General features: G+C 42.2%; 1 protein-coding gene across 1 annotated transcript in view; it reads right to left on the bottom strand.

Moving 5' to 3' along the window:
* The window catches only part of FREM1 (FRAS1 related extracellular matrix 1), a 1,195,879-nt gene that overhangs the window by 136,981 nt on the left and 1,043,273 nt on the right, over nt 1-15,625 (bottom strand). Inside the window, exon 29 of the mRNA XM_069626057.1 lies at nt 15,223-15,295. Coding sequence (XP_069482158.1) covers nt 15,223-15,295 — 73 coding nt within the window. The remainder of the gene's footprint in view (nt 1-15,222; nt 15,296-15,625) is intronic.

The following is a 15,625-nucleotide window of genomic DNA, read 5'->3' as shown; positions in this document are numbered from 1 at the left end:
CCACATTGGTTTTCTGTCTTTTTTCTTGTAAATTAGAGCTTGCACAGTATAAAATTATATGCGGGTTGATGCTGTTGGTTTGAACCATACTGATACCTGATTGTGCTTGCCTCCGCGATGAGTGTTTTTGTTATTTTGCCCACCTGGCAGATGCAATCAATTTTCTTTTTCAGGCTGTCACAGATGAGGCTTCACATCCTGCATCTGTTTCTCCTGCAGTCACTTTGGCACTTCCTACTTGACAAATTTGCTATTACTGGCACTTTGACAGGCAGTGTTTGAGGAAGCCCTAATAGCATTATATGTTTGTTTTACACATTTGCACTACTTTTGCCCGAAATGAATTCAAAGAGAAAACTGCAGAAGCGTGGGGATTTTTATTACCACTACAGCGCAGGACAAACCAATATAGATAAGGTACAGTGATAAACCATAGGTGAGCAAACACCACAGGGATAAAGGAAACAGAATCAGCAAAGATGGGACGCGTCGTAGATCAGAGTCACAGGTTGCCTGGGATACCGTACACTCAGGTGATGCAAACCCGAAAAGAGAAGCACCCTTATTTTGATGTTGACTCGGTCAGGGGACAACAACAGTACATGCTGCAGTGCATTAACACTCCAGATTAGAATCCTATGTTTGATCCCTTGCCCACTGTGCCAGCATTCTAATGTGTGGACATATGGATTCTGTGAATCCACGTCTTTATCACACTGTGTAAGCCCAAGACATGTTTTTTGCTGTAACCATTGTAACGGGTATGTTGGTTACGACAGTTCTTGCATGGTCTTCACCTGTCTCGGCGGGTCCTGTTGGGCTGCTTCCCTTTACCACAAGTATTTCATCTTGTCCTGCTGCTGCACGCCACTCAGTGGCCACTCTTGCTGTTCTCTGTTGTTTTCAGGAACACTTATTGGAAGACTTTTAGGTGCTAGATTCTCTGTGGACTTTGGCTGGCCCTGATGGCATGCCGTTTATCTATCGTGTTATCCCTTCCTCCAGCTTTCTCCAAACTCATTGATGATGACGACAATCTCTGAACATGCCGTTTTTGCATTGGCCTTGATGCTATCATACTCCTAATCTGGTTTCTTTGCACTCTGGTAATTCTGTATTTGTGTATTTTTCTAGCCAATTTCTGTTCTGTAGTCTATGCCATAATGTGTTCTTATGAAGCACAGGTCCTTTGCGATAAAAAAGTGCTTTTCAAAATAAATTTTATTGGATAATAGAATATGGTGGTGCATTATTCATTTTAATTATGATTCTTCTCTAGAGCACAAAACAAGAGAAAAAATAGAGTATTTAACTTTAACACCTCCTCTTGGGAAACCTGCACCACCCTAAGCCGCACACATAATTATGCTCTTGGTTTTCTATCGATGTGCTTGAGTACACTCATTGATGTCATTAGCTGTGCTTCATCTATTGTTACCAGACTCTTCCAATAGGCCGCTTAAATAAAACAATGGTGACAGGGGGCATTTTGTGTGCACATTTCCAGTAGACCCTTTTCCTTCACCACTCACAGGCCTCTTTCTTCCCAAGTTAACTGAAAACCAACATGTCGATGTACCTTAAAAGAGTATGTTTGTTTGTTGCTCTTACCTAACTGTATGAAACCCAATTTACACAGCGTCATAGCCTTCAGGTCGGTCAGTGGATTGGTGTAATATGTTAAAATTCCAATATTGTTTGGATTTGCAAAGTGAAAATATAATTTTATTATGCCATGTTGAGTGAACATACTTGTCCTATTCTTTGAAAATATTTGCAATTTCTTTTTTTTAGGTCTCTATACTTTGCTGTGGGATATTTTTACTCATGCTGATGTGCCCCACTGCACCCCCTGCACAAATGGGGAAAGAAACCACCAAAAATGGATGCGCTAACCCCTGTACGCGCAAAAATCTGAAAAACTGAGAATGGGTCACCCTCACCAAAGGCTGCACACCCCTGCCACACAGTCAAAGTGGGGGTGACAACAGAATTCTCACTGCAGGAGAATGCCAGTGGGTGCTGTTACATTTCACATGAAGCAAGGCCACAGAATTGGGCTAAAAACCGGAAATGCCTTTTTAAAAATGCAGCTTTGCAACCTTCAGAATGCTGTTTTGGCACTAGATCCATTCATTTTTCAGTGAATCATTGAGAGCAAAAGAATTACAGATCTTCCAGTGTGGCCAGAAAAGCCGGGCCTCATTGACTGACAGCAGTTAAGAAATGTATCTCATGAAAAAGGCAGACCAGCAACATTTATTTCAGTTCCAGGGGAAAAATGCAGCTAAAAATGGCAAAACATGTAACAATTTCAGCTGTGCAGAGGAAACTTTGATGTAAAGTTTCAGTTTAAATGTGCTTTTTCCATGAAGAAGGGTAAAGTCACCTATTTAAAAGCATGTTTTGGTGAAAGGTTTAATTCTTTAAATGTCAAATTCCCCTATAAAGTGTGTTCATTTTTATATGTTTTAAATGAAAGACCTTAAAGTGAATGTTAAAGTCAAAACCCAGTTTGGAGTTAACTATTTAATTCTGAGTTGACAGTGCCCAGCCTGGGAAAGATGACACTTCAGGTTGACACTCCTTTGTTAGCGGGAAAGCTTAATTGATTCTGGAGGTTCTCGCATATTTAGAACAAAGACCTCATCAGACTTTCGTCTCTGGCCCAGCCAAGGACAATGCAGGCTGAGCACTTATACCTTTAGGGGAGGGGCAGGAAACTTCCCTCTGGACTCCCACCCTGATCAAAGGAATGTGACAGCTGTTGGCTGTTGAAAGGAAAGTTACAAAGAAAAAAAACCGCTAAAAGACATTTGTTGTTTAAAATGCCTATGTGTAATTAGGTTTTGAAAACCTTTAACTTTGCCCCATGAAGGAGGACAAATCTAAAACCTGGCAGTTGTAGATCTAATTTTATGCTCTTTCTGGGAAGATGTTAGTGAACCCTGTACAACATAAGGAACCAAAGGTACACAGAAAGAATATTTGTGGCAAAAGAATTGATGCTGCAAATATGATATTGTATAACCGTGTCCTAGGGGAAATTGCCCAGATATGCACTCAATTAGGAATTGTTAGGCCAAACCGTTATGATTAAAATTGACAAAATTCCACAGAATGACAAAGACAGCTCTCACTGAGATGGGAGTTAGATGTCAGGATAACCCACAAAATATGTAATGTATGTGTCTTATTTTATTAGAGGGCATACTTATAGAAATGTGCATTTTTGGGAAAGTTAAATTGTGGTTCTCAAATCACGTCATAAAATATGACAGCTCTTTCTGACTTCCAAGCAGAAAAAGGCAAGTGCATTTGACCTATCACAGCCGTGGTGGTGTGGTTTGAAATTCTGCCACTACCATAAACTTTGTGATGTCACTTGGCATGATAAATATAAGGACTTCACCACACACAGACACACACTGATTCCTGACTCCATCCTGATTGCAGCGTGACGCTTTGTTCCAGAACTCTTCATCTTGTTCCTGTTCCAGATTTCTTTGCAAAACCCAGGCCGCAGCATTTGCTGAACTCTTTTCAGCTAGGCCGAAATCTTGAACCATCCCAAACTTAAGGGAAATTAATTCTGATCCAGTCTGGCTTACTACCATTAAGACTTGCCTGCTGAAAATTGCCATCCCGCTAATCTACCGTGTCCAGTGACCAGAAGGGCCAATCCAATCCCACCCAATCTGAGGTGCAATACAATTGATCAGAACCGCCCAGCTGACCATCCCGCCAAAGGTGCCCTGCTGCCGGTAGACCTGACCTGTGATGACCAGAACTTGACGGTCCAATCTGAATTTACAGTGGACTGTAAGTATAAACAGGAATCATAGTAACCCATAGTATATTTGCCTTGTCCTATCCCAATCTCCACCTATCCCATCTTTAACTTCAGAACCTCCAATATTGTCAGAACCATTCTTGCAACCCTGTTTGTAATCCATAGTGTAGCACTGATTTTCTCCTTTGTTTCATTAGACCATAAGCCAGTAATGATTTGGATTAAATAAAGTAATTCCCATACAGAAAACGTAGCATCCGCCACGTGAAGAGTTACAAGCAGCCGTGCGTAACTGTGGAGATTCCCGGGCGGCATTCTTCTTTTTCATAGTCATTAATATAGTTTAAATCAAACCAATCTGTCATTTTTAAAACCGAATTCCTGCTTTTCTCTGTTCTATATTTTATCAAAAACACCTCTCATTTAAACTTACATAACTTCTTCAATTTTATAGTTAGAGACTTAATTTCAACTCTAAACCTAAGACCTGTAGATACATCCACAACCAAAAATCGCATTGTGAAACAGTATTTTTGACCCGTTTTTATTAAAAATCGCATAGTGAAATTTAGGCGCGAATTCACAATTTACAAACGTTTTACATGTGTAAATTCCCATTCAAAATGTTTCTTAACTTCCATTCTGATTTAAAGTGTGTTCTGTTGCTCATCTCATAGCTCATGTTGGTTAGAATCTGTTTAGTGAGCTCTCATAAGAATTTCTATCAATTTAAGGATTTTTGCACACTTTTCATTGTTTCACAAAGCCACGTTCAACTGTCAGTTTAAAAAGTGTCAATTTACAAAATCCTTTTTCTCTTATTTGGGGAGGGAAGAATTTATTCAAACACTGTACTCTGTTCTTATTCCTGAATACCTGCTGATTACTTACATCTGTGTAGAATTGCTCATTTGTGAATTGAGAACTTTGCAGGGGAAAACTTTAACCTGAACGCTATCTTTTCACCAACCAAAACTTTTCTTTTTCCTGTGTTTTCTATTCTGCATTACTATAAGTGAATTCAATTGCTTTACTTACTTTCTGAATTGTTTTTTCACGACATTGGTGATTGCTGCCCCGTACATATATATTAAAATTGGTGTTTGATTGGAATTTTAAATAAATGTTTACCTTTATCAACCAGCCTGATTCCCGGTCCACTGTGACCTGGGGGGTATTTTGAGAAGGTGTGATATGAGTGGTATATCACTCAGAATATTGAACCTATAGACATAATAAATAAGTATTTCATCTGTGCATCACATGCTAGGCGAGACCCGGGTGTGCCTGATTGAAATCCTTAACATTGCAAAGGTCACTATTTCTAGCAATTGTAACTCTTTACTATACTTTAAGATGCCCAGTTTTTGGAAGGAAGAATACGAGGGCTTACTACGATATTTATACATTCTGTACTCTAGCATTGAATATGATATTTATATGTACATGTACAAAAAACCTCCTCTATGTAGGAAAGGGATACATTTCAAGAGTGTTTGACTTAAGACAGTATTGCTCCAGCCCACTGGTACAAGCTAGTAAAGCCAGGTTGATAGTATTCTAAGTAGTTAACCCTAAAAGTGAACTAAGTTGAGGAATTATATTGACAGAATCTTAAGTGGAATTTCCTCCACGCGGAGAGAGCAGTTAAGTGACTGTGAAGACCTACCTGGCAAAGGAAGAGTATAGGTAGCAGCTTAGAACGCACATTATAGTTTCCAGGTTTTTATATGGGAATCTTGCTTGCATACTGTATTTTGCTGCTGCATGGTTAGCAAATGGTGTTGAAGGAGTGAAGATGGCGGAATGTATTGAAGGGTTGTGAAAGTCAAGTTCTATAGGCCCAGTGTGGGCCTTGAATGACTCTGAGTGGGCGTTTTTGTACTTTTACTAGCAGAACTATTCTGTTTTTTTAAATTTTCATAGACATTCTCTGGGAAGGTATATAGTGTATCATATATAATATCTGCATAGTCCAGTGTGTCGAACGAGGGCTGATATTATGGCAGCTTTGACATGGACACGCAGTAGGGGAGGCTTTGTTGAGGTGGTAAAGGTTGGATGGTTCTGAGGTACATTTCCATTATAATGTGGGAGCACATTATAGCCAGTGCCTTTAACTCTTTTGTTTTGTTTAAAGGGGGCACATGGACACTGAGGTTGGCTTGTTCCAGACCTAGAGCATAGCGTGATTGACAGTGAGGAAGGGGAGGAAGATTGGTTCAGAGTTAGACTGATTGATCAACTCAGGACACAGTTTTAAAACAGACAAATTATCTAACAGATAATAATGAGCCAGTGTAAGTGTGTCTGCTGATCCCTTGGGATCTAATCACATCCAGTGTTGTCTGCAGATGAATGTTGGGTGGTAAAGGGGTACCCCGCACACCACTGCTAAACTGGGGGTTTTGAGGTGGAGCGTAGAGCCTGTACTTTACTTTAAGAAAGATTTGCATCTCGCTATGTCTATTTTAGGGACCTGTACTGTCGGCTTGTTCAGTTAGCCCTCAAGTTCTATATCGTTGAGTGCCATCGTAGTGCGAGGACCCCGAAGACTGGTAACTCATCTTCATTCACTTTCTCCTCCTTACCCTTGCAGCCAGTTGCAGAACAAGAACTTGCGGAATCCATCTTACGCCACCAAATTAATAATTTGCATAGGGGTGCAGTAGAAGGGAACTCTCACCTTGAAGGGCATGCCAGTCTGATGACGCAGATTTTAGTAACTTTTTTCATCCAGTCTATGTTATATTCCACAGAACAGTAAGACCAGTCATGCATGCAGGTGCAAGCATAGAAGGCACATGGGTCTAGAGTTCGATTTCGAGCTCTGGTAAATCTCAACTTAACAGCTCCAGCATACAACATTGAGGAGGTTTCGACATTTAACAGTGCATTATTAGATATGGCAGTGATTTAATTTTAATGTAAAGATAGCATGCAGTGAGATGTACACACACTACTGCATTGCTTTAAACATAAGGCATCGTTTGGCAGCTCCAGGCTTAAAAGAGATGTGAATGGAAAGCTGTTTTGCTAGCTTCAATATGAGTCATACCAAAATGCTTTGAAAAAACCTTTTGAAAAATGTAGCCCAATTATTCTCATTTTCTGATTAAAGTTAACGTTACATTACACAGAATATACATATGGGTCTTACTAGGGATGTGGTTTTAAGTCTGTGTGCCACAGTTTATTCAATTGATGTACTAGTGACATGTCATTGCTATTATCTCCCTGCGTAGTGCTGTTATATTTCTATTGGTCCTTGGAATTACGTATTCCGAAAGGATTTGATTGAATTTCTGCTGCAGGATGTATTCAAATTAGTTTTAGCTTAGGTTTTAATTAATCTTAATTGGAAGCAAGGGTGTTAATGCTATAGAGTTCTTTTTATTATGATTTCTCGATTTGTGTAGCATTTTGTATTGGTTGTTGTATTATTGCATTTGTAGTTGTGTTGTATGGATTGCTTATTCCAAAATAAACATTGTTGCTGATGATGTTGAAAGGTTTTAGAAGTCTAAGAATTTTCAAGCATACACAAGAGTCGAAGGGGAAGATTGCCATAAAGTGGCAGAAGTACAAAAAAGTGCAACTGGTGCACTTTTTTTTTACTTGTGCTGTTTTAAGAAATGTGGAGGTACATACATTCACAAAGGTGAACTATCCATTTCTTGGGTGCTGTGCTGTAACTCGAAAAATGTGCTATCCAGATTCTTGCACTCCTAACACTAATGTGAAGAGAGGGTCCCTGGAATGCCCCTCCCCACCCCTATAAGTATGACAGCCCGAAGAGCCAGAAATGCAAGATGCCAATCACCGATTGGCCAGACCCCAGGAGGACAAGTGACATCTACATATGCAAACAGGTATTCTCCCAGACAACCATTCAAACCTTATCCAGCTACATCCTCATGGATACAGGTGCCTCAATACTGATTATGGATACAGGTGCCTCACTGGACCTGGTTGACTAATGATAAATATCCAGCTCTGCTGACGTCATTAGAGTTACCACGACAGAGTAACATTAGCCACTTGCATCCATACACAAAGTTACACGGACACAGACGTACACACATGAAAAACATGCCTACACAGTTCTATAGATAGAGGACAGATACATATACATACTGTCGAATTCCTTTCTTATTTCCTCTCATTAGCCAAACGCAGAAACACAAGAAAGCAAGAGATGCAGAGCAAGCTTGCAGCCGCTTATTGCAACTAACGATATGGAACTGAAGGATTGTTTAAGGAACCTGGAAGAGCCAAGTACCACCAACCCATGAGGAAAATACCACAATATAGACATATAGAAATCATAAGCATAACTATAATAGAGTTGCATGAAGCCACATGCGTGAATCCTCCTACTGCAAAATAAAATCGATAGTAAAAAAACGCTCCTAGCTGACAAAACTCCACCCACCAAATCAATAACCACATCAAATGCCACTACTGGCCCCCCCATTTCAATTCACACCAGTGACTAACAAAGAAGTATTTGACACCATAATGAAACTCAAGGCTTCCAACTGTAAAGAAGACCAATTCCCCTCCCACCTAGTGAAACTATGTGCCCCCACCCTCACACCCATCATCTCCGAATTCATCAATGCCTCTTTCCTCACAAACACAGTCCCGACCAGTATCAAAAAAGCTTGGGTGACACCACTTCTAAAAAAAACATCCCTGGACCCAACAATACCCACTAATTACCGACCTATTACAACGGTCCCATTTCTCCTAAAAATAATTGCCAAAATAGCCTACTGCCAAATTCAGAACCATTTGGAACAACATCAATTACTAGGAGACCGCCAGTCAGGATTCCGTCCCAACCATAGCACATAGACAGCCCTCCTTGATCTGAAGATCCAAATGGATGCCACTAGAGAAGCAGGCAAACTCTGTCTACTGATGCTCCTGGACCTCTCAGCGGCCTTCGATCTGGTTGACCACGATAACACTCTAGCAAACAATTTCAACCTAGCTCAGAACGCTACCAACTGGATCAAATCATTCTTGGCTGATAGGACTTCCAGAGTATCCATCGGTAAAGAATCAGCAGACCCAGTGCCTGTCCCTGCAGGTGAGCCGCAAGGTTCCTGCCTATCCCCCACTCTGTATAATGCCTACACCAAGCTATTATTTGCAGCATTGGATGCCACGGGTGTCATCTATACCAACTTCGCCGATGACACCCAAATCCTCATTCCTCTCTCAGGCAATCATGAACAAGACTCCCTCCTGGTTAATCAAATCTACTTACTCATCCAAAACTGGATGGCTAATAACAGCCTTTGTCTCAACGATGACAAAACCGAGCTCCTCATACTAGGCTCCTCCAGCAAAATCAACACCCTTGAGCCCGCTTTCAAATCATTCACCATCGATGGAACCATAATCCCTGTTCTTAAACAAGTCAAGACCCTTGGCGTCTACTTAGATGCAACACTATCCATGTCTAAACAAGTAAACACATTAGCCTTGTCCACTTCCTACACCTCCAAACTGATCTCCCTCAGCCGTAAATTCCTCTCAGCCAACAACTGGGTTACTCTAGCCAGAGCACTCATACTGTCTAAGCTAGACTATTGTAATATCCTCTTCCTGGGCACTTCCAAAGCCAACATAGCCAAACTCCAACTCATGCAGAACAAAGCCCTCAGAGCAGCTCTAGGCATCAAAAAATCTGAACATATCTCTAACACCAGAAGAGACCACCACTGGCTCCCCATCCAAGCCAGAATTCTATTTAAAACCCTGAGCATCACCCACAAATGCAGGGCTAACAAAGCTCCCAAATACCTCAACAACACTGTCAGGATGAAGCCCCAGACCAGACTCCTCAGGTCCAACAAAAAGGCATACCTTGAAACCCCCAGATACAAAAGAGAGAAAGCAGGGGGTAGTAGCTTCAAAACACTGGCCCCCAGACATTGGAATGCGCTACCTTCCCACATTATGAATGAAACCTCCTTCCCTAAATTCAAAAGCTTCTTGAAGACTTGGCTCTTCAAAAAGTTCTAACTGAACCAGAGCACTAATCCCCTCCAATTAACTGTTTATACCTGACTGCTTTGTATATTATTGTATATTATTGATTGCTATCCCTGTGGACCTCTGTGTTCTTTCTAAGATTGCATTCTCCGATTGTCTGTAACTACGCCGTGATACCCCCGGGTCTGGGCGTATAACAAATGTAATAAAATAAAATAAAAATAAATAAAAAATAAATACTAAGAGACGAAGGAAAATAGATTTTACAGCACGCTACTCAGAACTGGTGCATCGGGCCATGGTCAGGGGCGAGCAGAACATTCCTGGCTCCAGGGAGCCACCTGCAAAATGGCAGAATAAATACTCACTAATTGCAGACGGACAAGCCTAGTTTGCCAGTCCCAACCCAAGTGGTGCAGCCAAGCTGAACAATAGCCATTTACCCATGGTGGGAAGAGGAGCAGTTCCCAGCGAAGCAGACAAAAACTGATACATGTGTTGTTTTACAACGATGCAACCTGCAGTCACTCTCTAAGGCAAAGTGATTATATCAATTGCAACAATGGGGACACATAGTCTTTCTCATCACCTGGAGAAAGTACACGGAGCACTGAGAACAGAGCTGGGTCCCAGGCCTGAGGAGACCCGCTCTAGAATATCAGAGAACACAAATCCAGGGGTGGATAGCAAGGGGCAAGGGCCAATGGTAATCCTGTGACCCTGCAACAATGTAATAGATCGTTTTTGGGGAAGGCTCAAGCACAGCCACCTGACATGTGAGGACCAGTCAGCTAACCTCTATAAGTGCCGTCTATAGGCACTGCCACCCCAGCTACCCAATAGTGTAAGCTCTTAGGATTTTGGAGAAGAGCCCCAACTTGTGACGACACACAGCAACAAGAGTCCTTGACATGGGCTCAGGAGCTGTGATTGTTGGAGAATTATTTCCTGTATGATCCCTGTCTGTCATGGAACATAAAGGACAGTTCTAACTTGCCCTTGGCTGAGTCCTCTGTCTGTTTACCAGGGGAGGGTTCACTGGGCCCTGGGTATTCTGAACCGTGATTATGTAACATGAACCCCGGTCCTCTCGTATACCTAAAGAAATGTATTACAGGCTCACGGCACCCACATGGATGCTGGGAGTGCAATTCACAATGGCAGTCCATTGAAGTGCCTGTCATTGTGAAATGTTCAGCAAAGTAAAAAACGTTTCTATCCCTCAAATAGGAATAGACACGGAAATGGGACAGCAGTGGTTCATAACACTGCAGTTTCACTTAGAAATAAATGCATGACGAGGTCATCCATTGTGTATCCATCTGTGCCTGTTCAGCTCATTTTATAGCGCATCCACTTTTTGAATTTTATATTCGTTTTAACCTGCACTGTAATACCTCCTTATTACCCTTAAACAACTGTGCAAAGAGGATCAAACGAAATCTGAATGCATGCTTCCAGATATCCACAGTCAGCTGCCCTTTGTGATTGGTGGGAACGTTTTTGGCACCAGTTATAAGAGGCACTAGCTCCACCTGCACCAACATTCCTTTTGAGACTCTGCCCCTAAATGTTGGTATATTTTAGTGCCAGCCCTTTCATTTCCAAACATGTTCATCATAAAATAGGAAGTGGTGGAACCCCAAGAAGAGCAACTGTGTGAATGGGATTCGCTCATTACTTAACATACTTTTACACAGACCTTTCCTCATTATGACAAGCACTTCCGTCCCTTATGTCTGCTACAACTTCCCCACCTGTACCTCTTAAACCACCATCCACCTCTGTTTTCCAGTTGCCCACACATCTCAATCTACCTTTTATGCCATGGCGACATATCTCATTGTACTCTAGCCAGAAATGGTGGGATTGAAAGGTATTTACTGGAGGGGGAGGGGGGGCAATTGTATATGTTGCCCACATTTTATCTTGCTCTTCCATTTGTGGGATTTGCACTTGTCGCAGACACTCACATAATTGAACAGCATTTCCTCCTTCATGCCTGACTGGACATTCTGATCGGTCATAGAAACCCTGCAGCCGCACTCCAAAAGAAACCCATGTACTACCTTTACATGGGAATCTTCTGTCTTGGCATCCACAGGTTTTTTCAATCATGTTTTGAGTGGACATCTACTAATCATTAATTTGATTTGTTCAGTAATTCTATTGATCATTGAAACCTTCCCCAGCAAAGGTCTACAGGAAGATTACATCCTCACAAAGCACTTTTGCCACATTATTTTGCTTTAGATAAGGAGTGGTCAATTATTTGTTCCATGATCGTGGAGTATCCAATCACCTCCTAAAATGTCTCTATTGTCACAATACTTTAATTTTCTAATTGCTTTTAAGTACATCTACACATACTCTTCTGGACACTTCATAGCGCATGAGGTAGTGTCTATTCCAACTAAAAGTAGATACTTTTCATCATTCGATGTGTGGTGAACCAGAAGGAGTCGGACAACTTAGTCACATGTTCAAAAAGATTTTTATTTAAATTAAAATAAAACTCCTAACTTGCCCTATAGCCATAAGGGAAGTTCTCTACCTAACAAAAATAAAACTATGGGTGCACCTTAAGTCCACCTTAAAAGTCCTCTATTCGAATACTACATACCTGACTGGCTCTACCGCTTTAGAAAAATACCTAACTAAATGAATTGGGGGAGGCTTCTATAATAGTCTCGGTATGGACTTCTGTCTGGCCCACTTGTATTAGGCTTCTTCTTCTCAGTCTCACAGTTCTTGTAGATTATCTTCACAGTTTGATTATTAAATCCTTTAGGAAAGCTCACAAATGTCGTCGGTCTGTGTTTCCATCTCCCTTTGACAAGGAAACAGTTCTGATTTTTAAAGGTTCCAATCTCTCCAGGAAGACTTTAAAATACACTTCTTTCTTTTCCAACTTTGTAGCATTGGGACTTCCCTAAAGTCCATTGGACCTCATTACAAGTCCGGCAGTAACCCACCGGTGCTACCAGCGGGTTCACGCAAGACTGAAACGCTGTTTCCGCTGTCTGATATCCCAGTGCCACCAGTACATTACAAGTCCCAGTGGCCCGGGATATCAAGCAGCAGAGATTACCCAGTTCCCATTCCCATGGAGACCCATTGGACTCCATGGGAGTGGGGACACGGAAGCACCGGCACCGTTGTTAACAGTGCCATTGCTTCTGTGACAACTCTGATTTCCAGCGCTGTTGTGCCCGGCAGGTGAGACCTATGAAACCCCTATCATCAACAACAAAGGAAACACAGAACACCACTGTAAGGAGAGTTCGATGGACAAATGAAATGGACGCAAGGGACTGCACAGGACCAGGAAGGTAGAGTTGTAGTCTGCTGGTCTGCAAAGGGTGCCGATACGTTGCTACCGGCTCCCTTATTTCCGGACCGGCAGACTGGTAATGAGGCCTACTATTTCTGTGGTAAAAAGTCTCATCTTTCAATAAACAAATTATCTTAGGGTTCTTGTCCAATCGAATAACACTGCTCCCTGAGATTTATGCACATTGCTGTCTGTGATCTAGAGTATTGTGTTTCACTTTACTCTGTCTCAACACAGGACTTTTGTCTATTCTTTCCTTGACACTCTTGGTGGTTTACTTCCACTTGTATAGATAGTTTCCGTATCTTTTCCCACTCTTATTTAGTGAAGCCAGTGTGCCTGTTCCAGTGTCTTATCTTGGTGTGCTTTGTAGGCTACTCCGGCCTTAATTTACATTGTTTGTATTCCTTTTCTCTATGGCTCATAGGGGCCAGGTGCCTGTTACGTTCACTTGACTGTTGGTAGTATTGATGGCGACTCCAGCCTTTCAGTACAAGTTTGTTCATATTGTTTGCTCTCTGATTAAAATGATCCGTGGGCATGTTACATTCGCGCTGGCTTTCATAAATGAGGGTGTTTCTGTGTTCCTGCAAACCCGCCAGCTGCTCTCTCGCTCGCATCCACAGGTCTGCTCCTCTTTCACCTCAGGTCTCAGCGTTGGCTGCTGGGTGCCAAGACCACCACTGCTCTTCGGTGGTCACGCCACCCATGAAGATGGCTGTCTGTCCATCCTCTGTCTTGCCTTGACCAGAGTCTCTTGCTCGGTTAAGGCACCCTGTGTAGCCCCCAGCTAGCAGGATCTTCATTCGGTTCATCACCGCTGGCTCCATGGCTTGACGTAGCTCTGCCCCTTCAGGACGTAGGTGCTCACCTTTGCATAGCACTTGCTCTCCTCCCTCCATGGAAGTTCCATCTCCATTCACAAAATGCTCACTTCTAATACAGGTCATCAGAATGAATGAAAGCGATGTCCGTCTTTCGTGACTATGGCCCTCAGATGAGGTTCATCATTAGCTGAAGCTAACCGGGTCACAGCGGATCCTTGTGCTCTATAGTTGCAACAGTTTTTCTGACATCCATATGTGCATAAATGGTAGTTCGGACTGGGAGTTCCATGCTGGGTTGGGAGTCCTTTTCCCACAGAGGGGAGTCACTCCCAGTGAGGTCCCACTAGCCCAGACCCATAGGGAGGGTCTTGCATAATGGAGTCACTCCCTAGCCTCAAAGGGGAAGCTCCCCTCTGGGGAGAAGGGATGAATTATCCAGATCCATCACAGTTGGTACAGTGCAGGTTACTCCCTTTGTGGCCGATAGAGTTTCCTTTCAGCCAACATTATTAGGCATGTTGATGATTATGCTGATGGGGTCCGGACCATTCTTATGGGGCTAGGCAGTGGACGTGACAGAGGTGCCATCAATGTTGAATGTATGCTTGTACATATTGAGGGTTTTTTGACTGTTGAGAGTCTGGAGAGGTTCCCCGGGTGTTGGTTTCAGTACATAACAGAGGTTTTGGTACTATCCTTTGGTTCTTTCATGCTTGTGCATCTGAAAGAAAGTACATTGGGTTACTAGGTTATCATTGCCTGATCTTAGGGTCCTGGCAGGGACAGGATAGGAGTCCAGCTGCTAAGGTCATTCCAGTCCATAACTGCAATAGCTTGACAGGAATTGGAAGGAATCAGTTGCACAGTGATTAGGAGCCTACCAGACCCAACACAAAATAGGGCAAAGCAAACAAATGATATATGTTGTTGTATACACAGATGAAATCCATAGGTGTAAAAGACATGTGATGGGATCTGGCACGCTTATACCGAAGTAAATACAGCTAGGATGGCATCTCTAGGGGCACACCAACACCTTAAAAAGAGTACTAGTATCTATCAATACTTAACATTTAAGTAAAGAGCAAGGTACACAACTTAAAAATGTTCCCCTAATTTCATGATAAACTAACAAAATGACTGACAGAAATAACAAAATTATAGCATATGATAAATATCTCAGTCCTCGGGTGTTTTCGATTTTTTCTTTAATGGAGGAAGCAAAGGCAATGTATGTCAGAGGAGGAATGTATAAGTACCTGGATCAAACTGGATAAGTTTGGATGGGCTTGGAGTAAAATCGTCTCCTTCTGTGGCTGATACACCATTCACCTTAGAAGGGAAAAAAGGAAATCTCTGTAAGTGGAAGGAACACAGAACCCTGACAAAAAGATATGAACCCCATCTCCTACACTTAACCAATAATATCATTTTGATCTAACACTCCATGGACCTCATGGACTAGTTTGGCGGTCCGTAAATATGGGTGTCAATAGCAATGTACCAGCACCCTTTCCAGACTGCCAAACTTAGAGTCTGCGGGTAACGGCACGGTACTCCTGGCAGGCATAACCTGCTGGGAATCAGGCCCCTACTGACAGTGTTTTCACTGAAGCACCGGCAACGTTAGCAACGGACTCCACGTGAATGGGGATTTACCGT

This window comes from Ambystoma mexicanum, chromosome 6p (assembly GCF_040938575.1).
Source record: "Ambystoma mexicanum isolate Mex_15411 chromosome 6p, UKY_AmexF1_1, whole genome shotgun sequence".
Classification (NCBI taxonomy): domain Eukaryota; kingdom Metazoa; phylum Chordata; class Amphibia; order Caudata; family Ambystomatidae; genus Ambystoma; species Ambystoma mexicanum.
The sequence above is the reverse complement of the archived record's forward strand: the minus strand, read 5'-3'. Positions and strand labels throughout refer to the sequence as shown.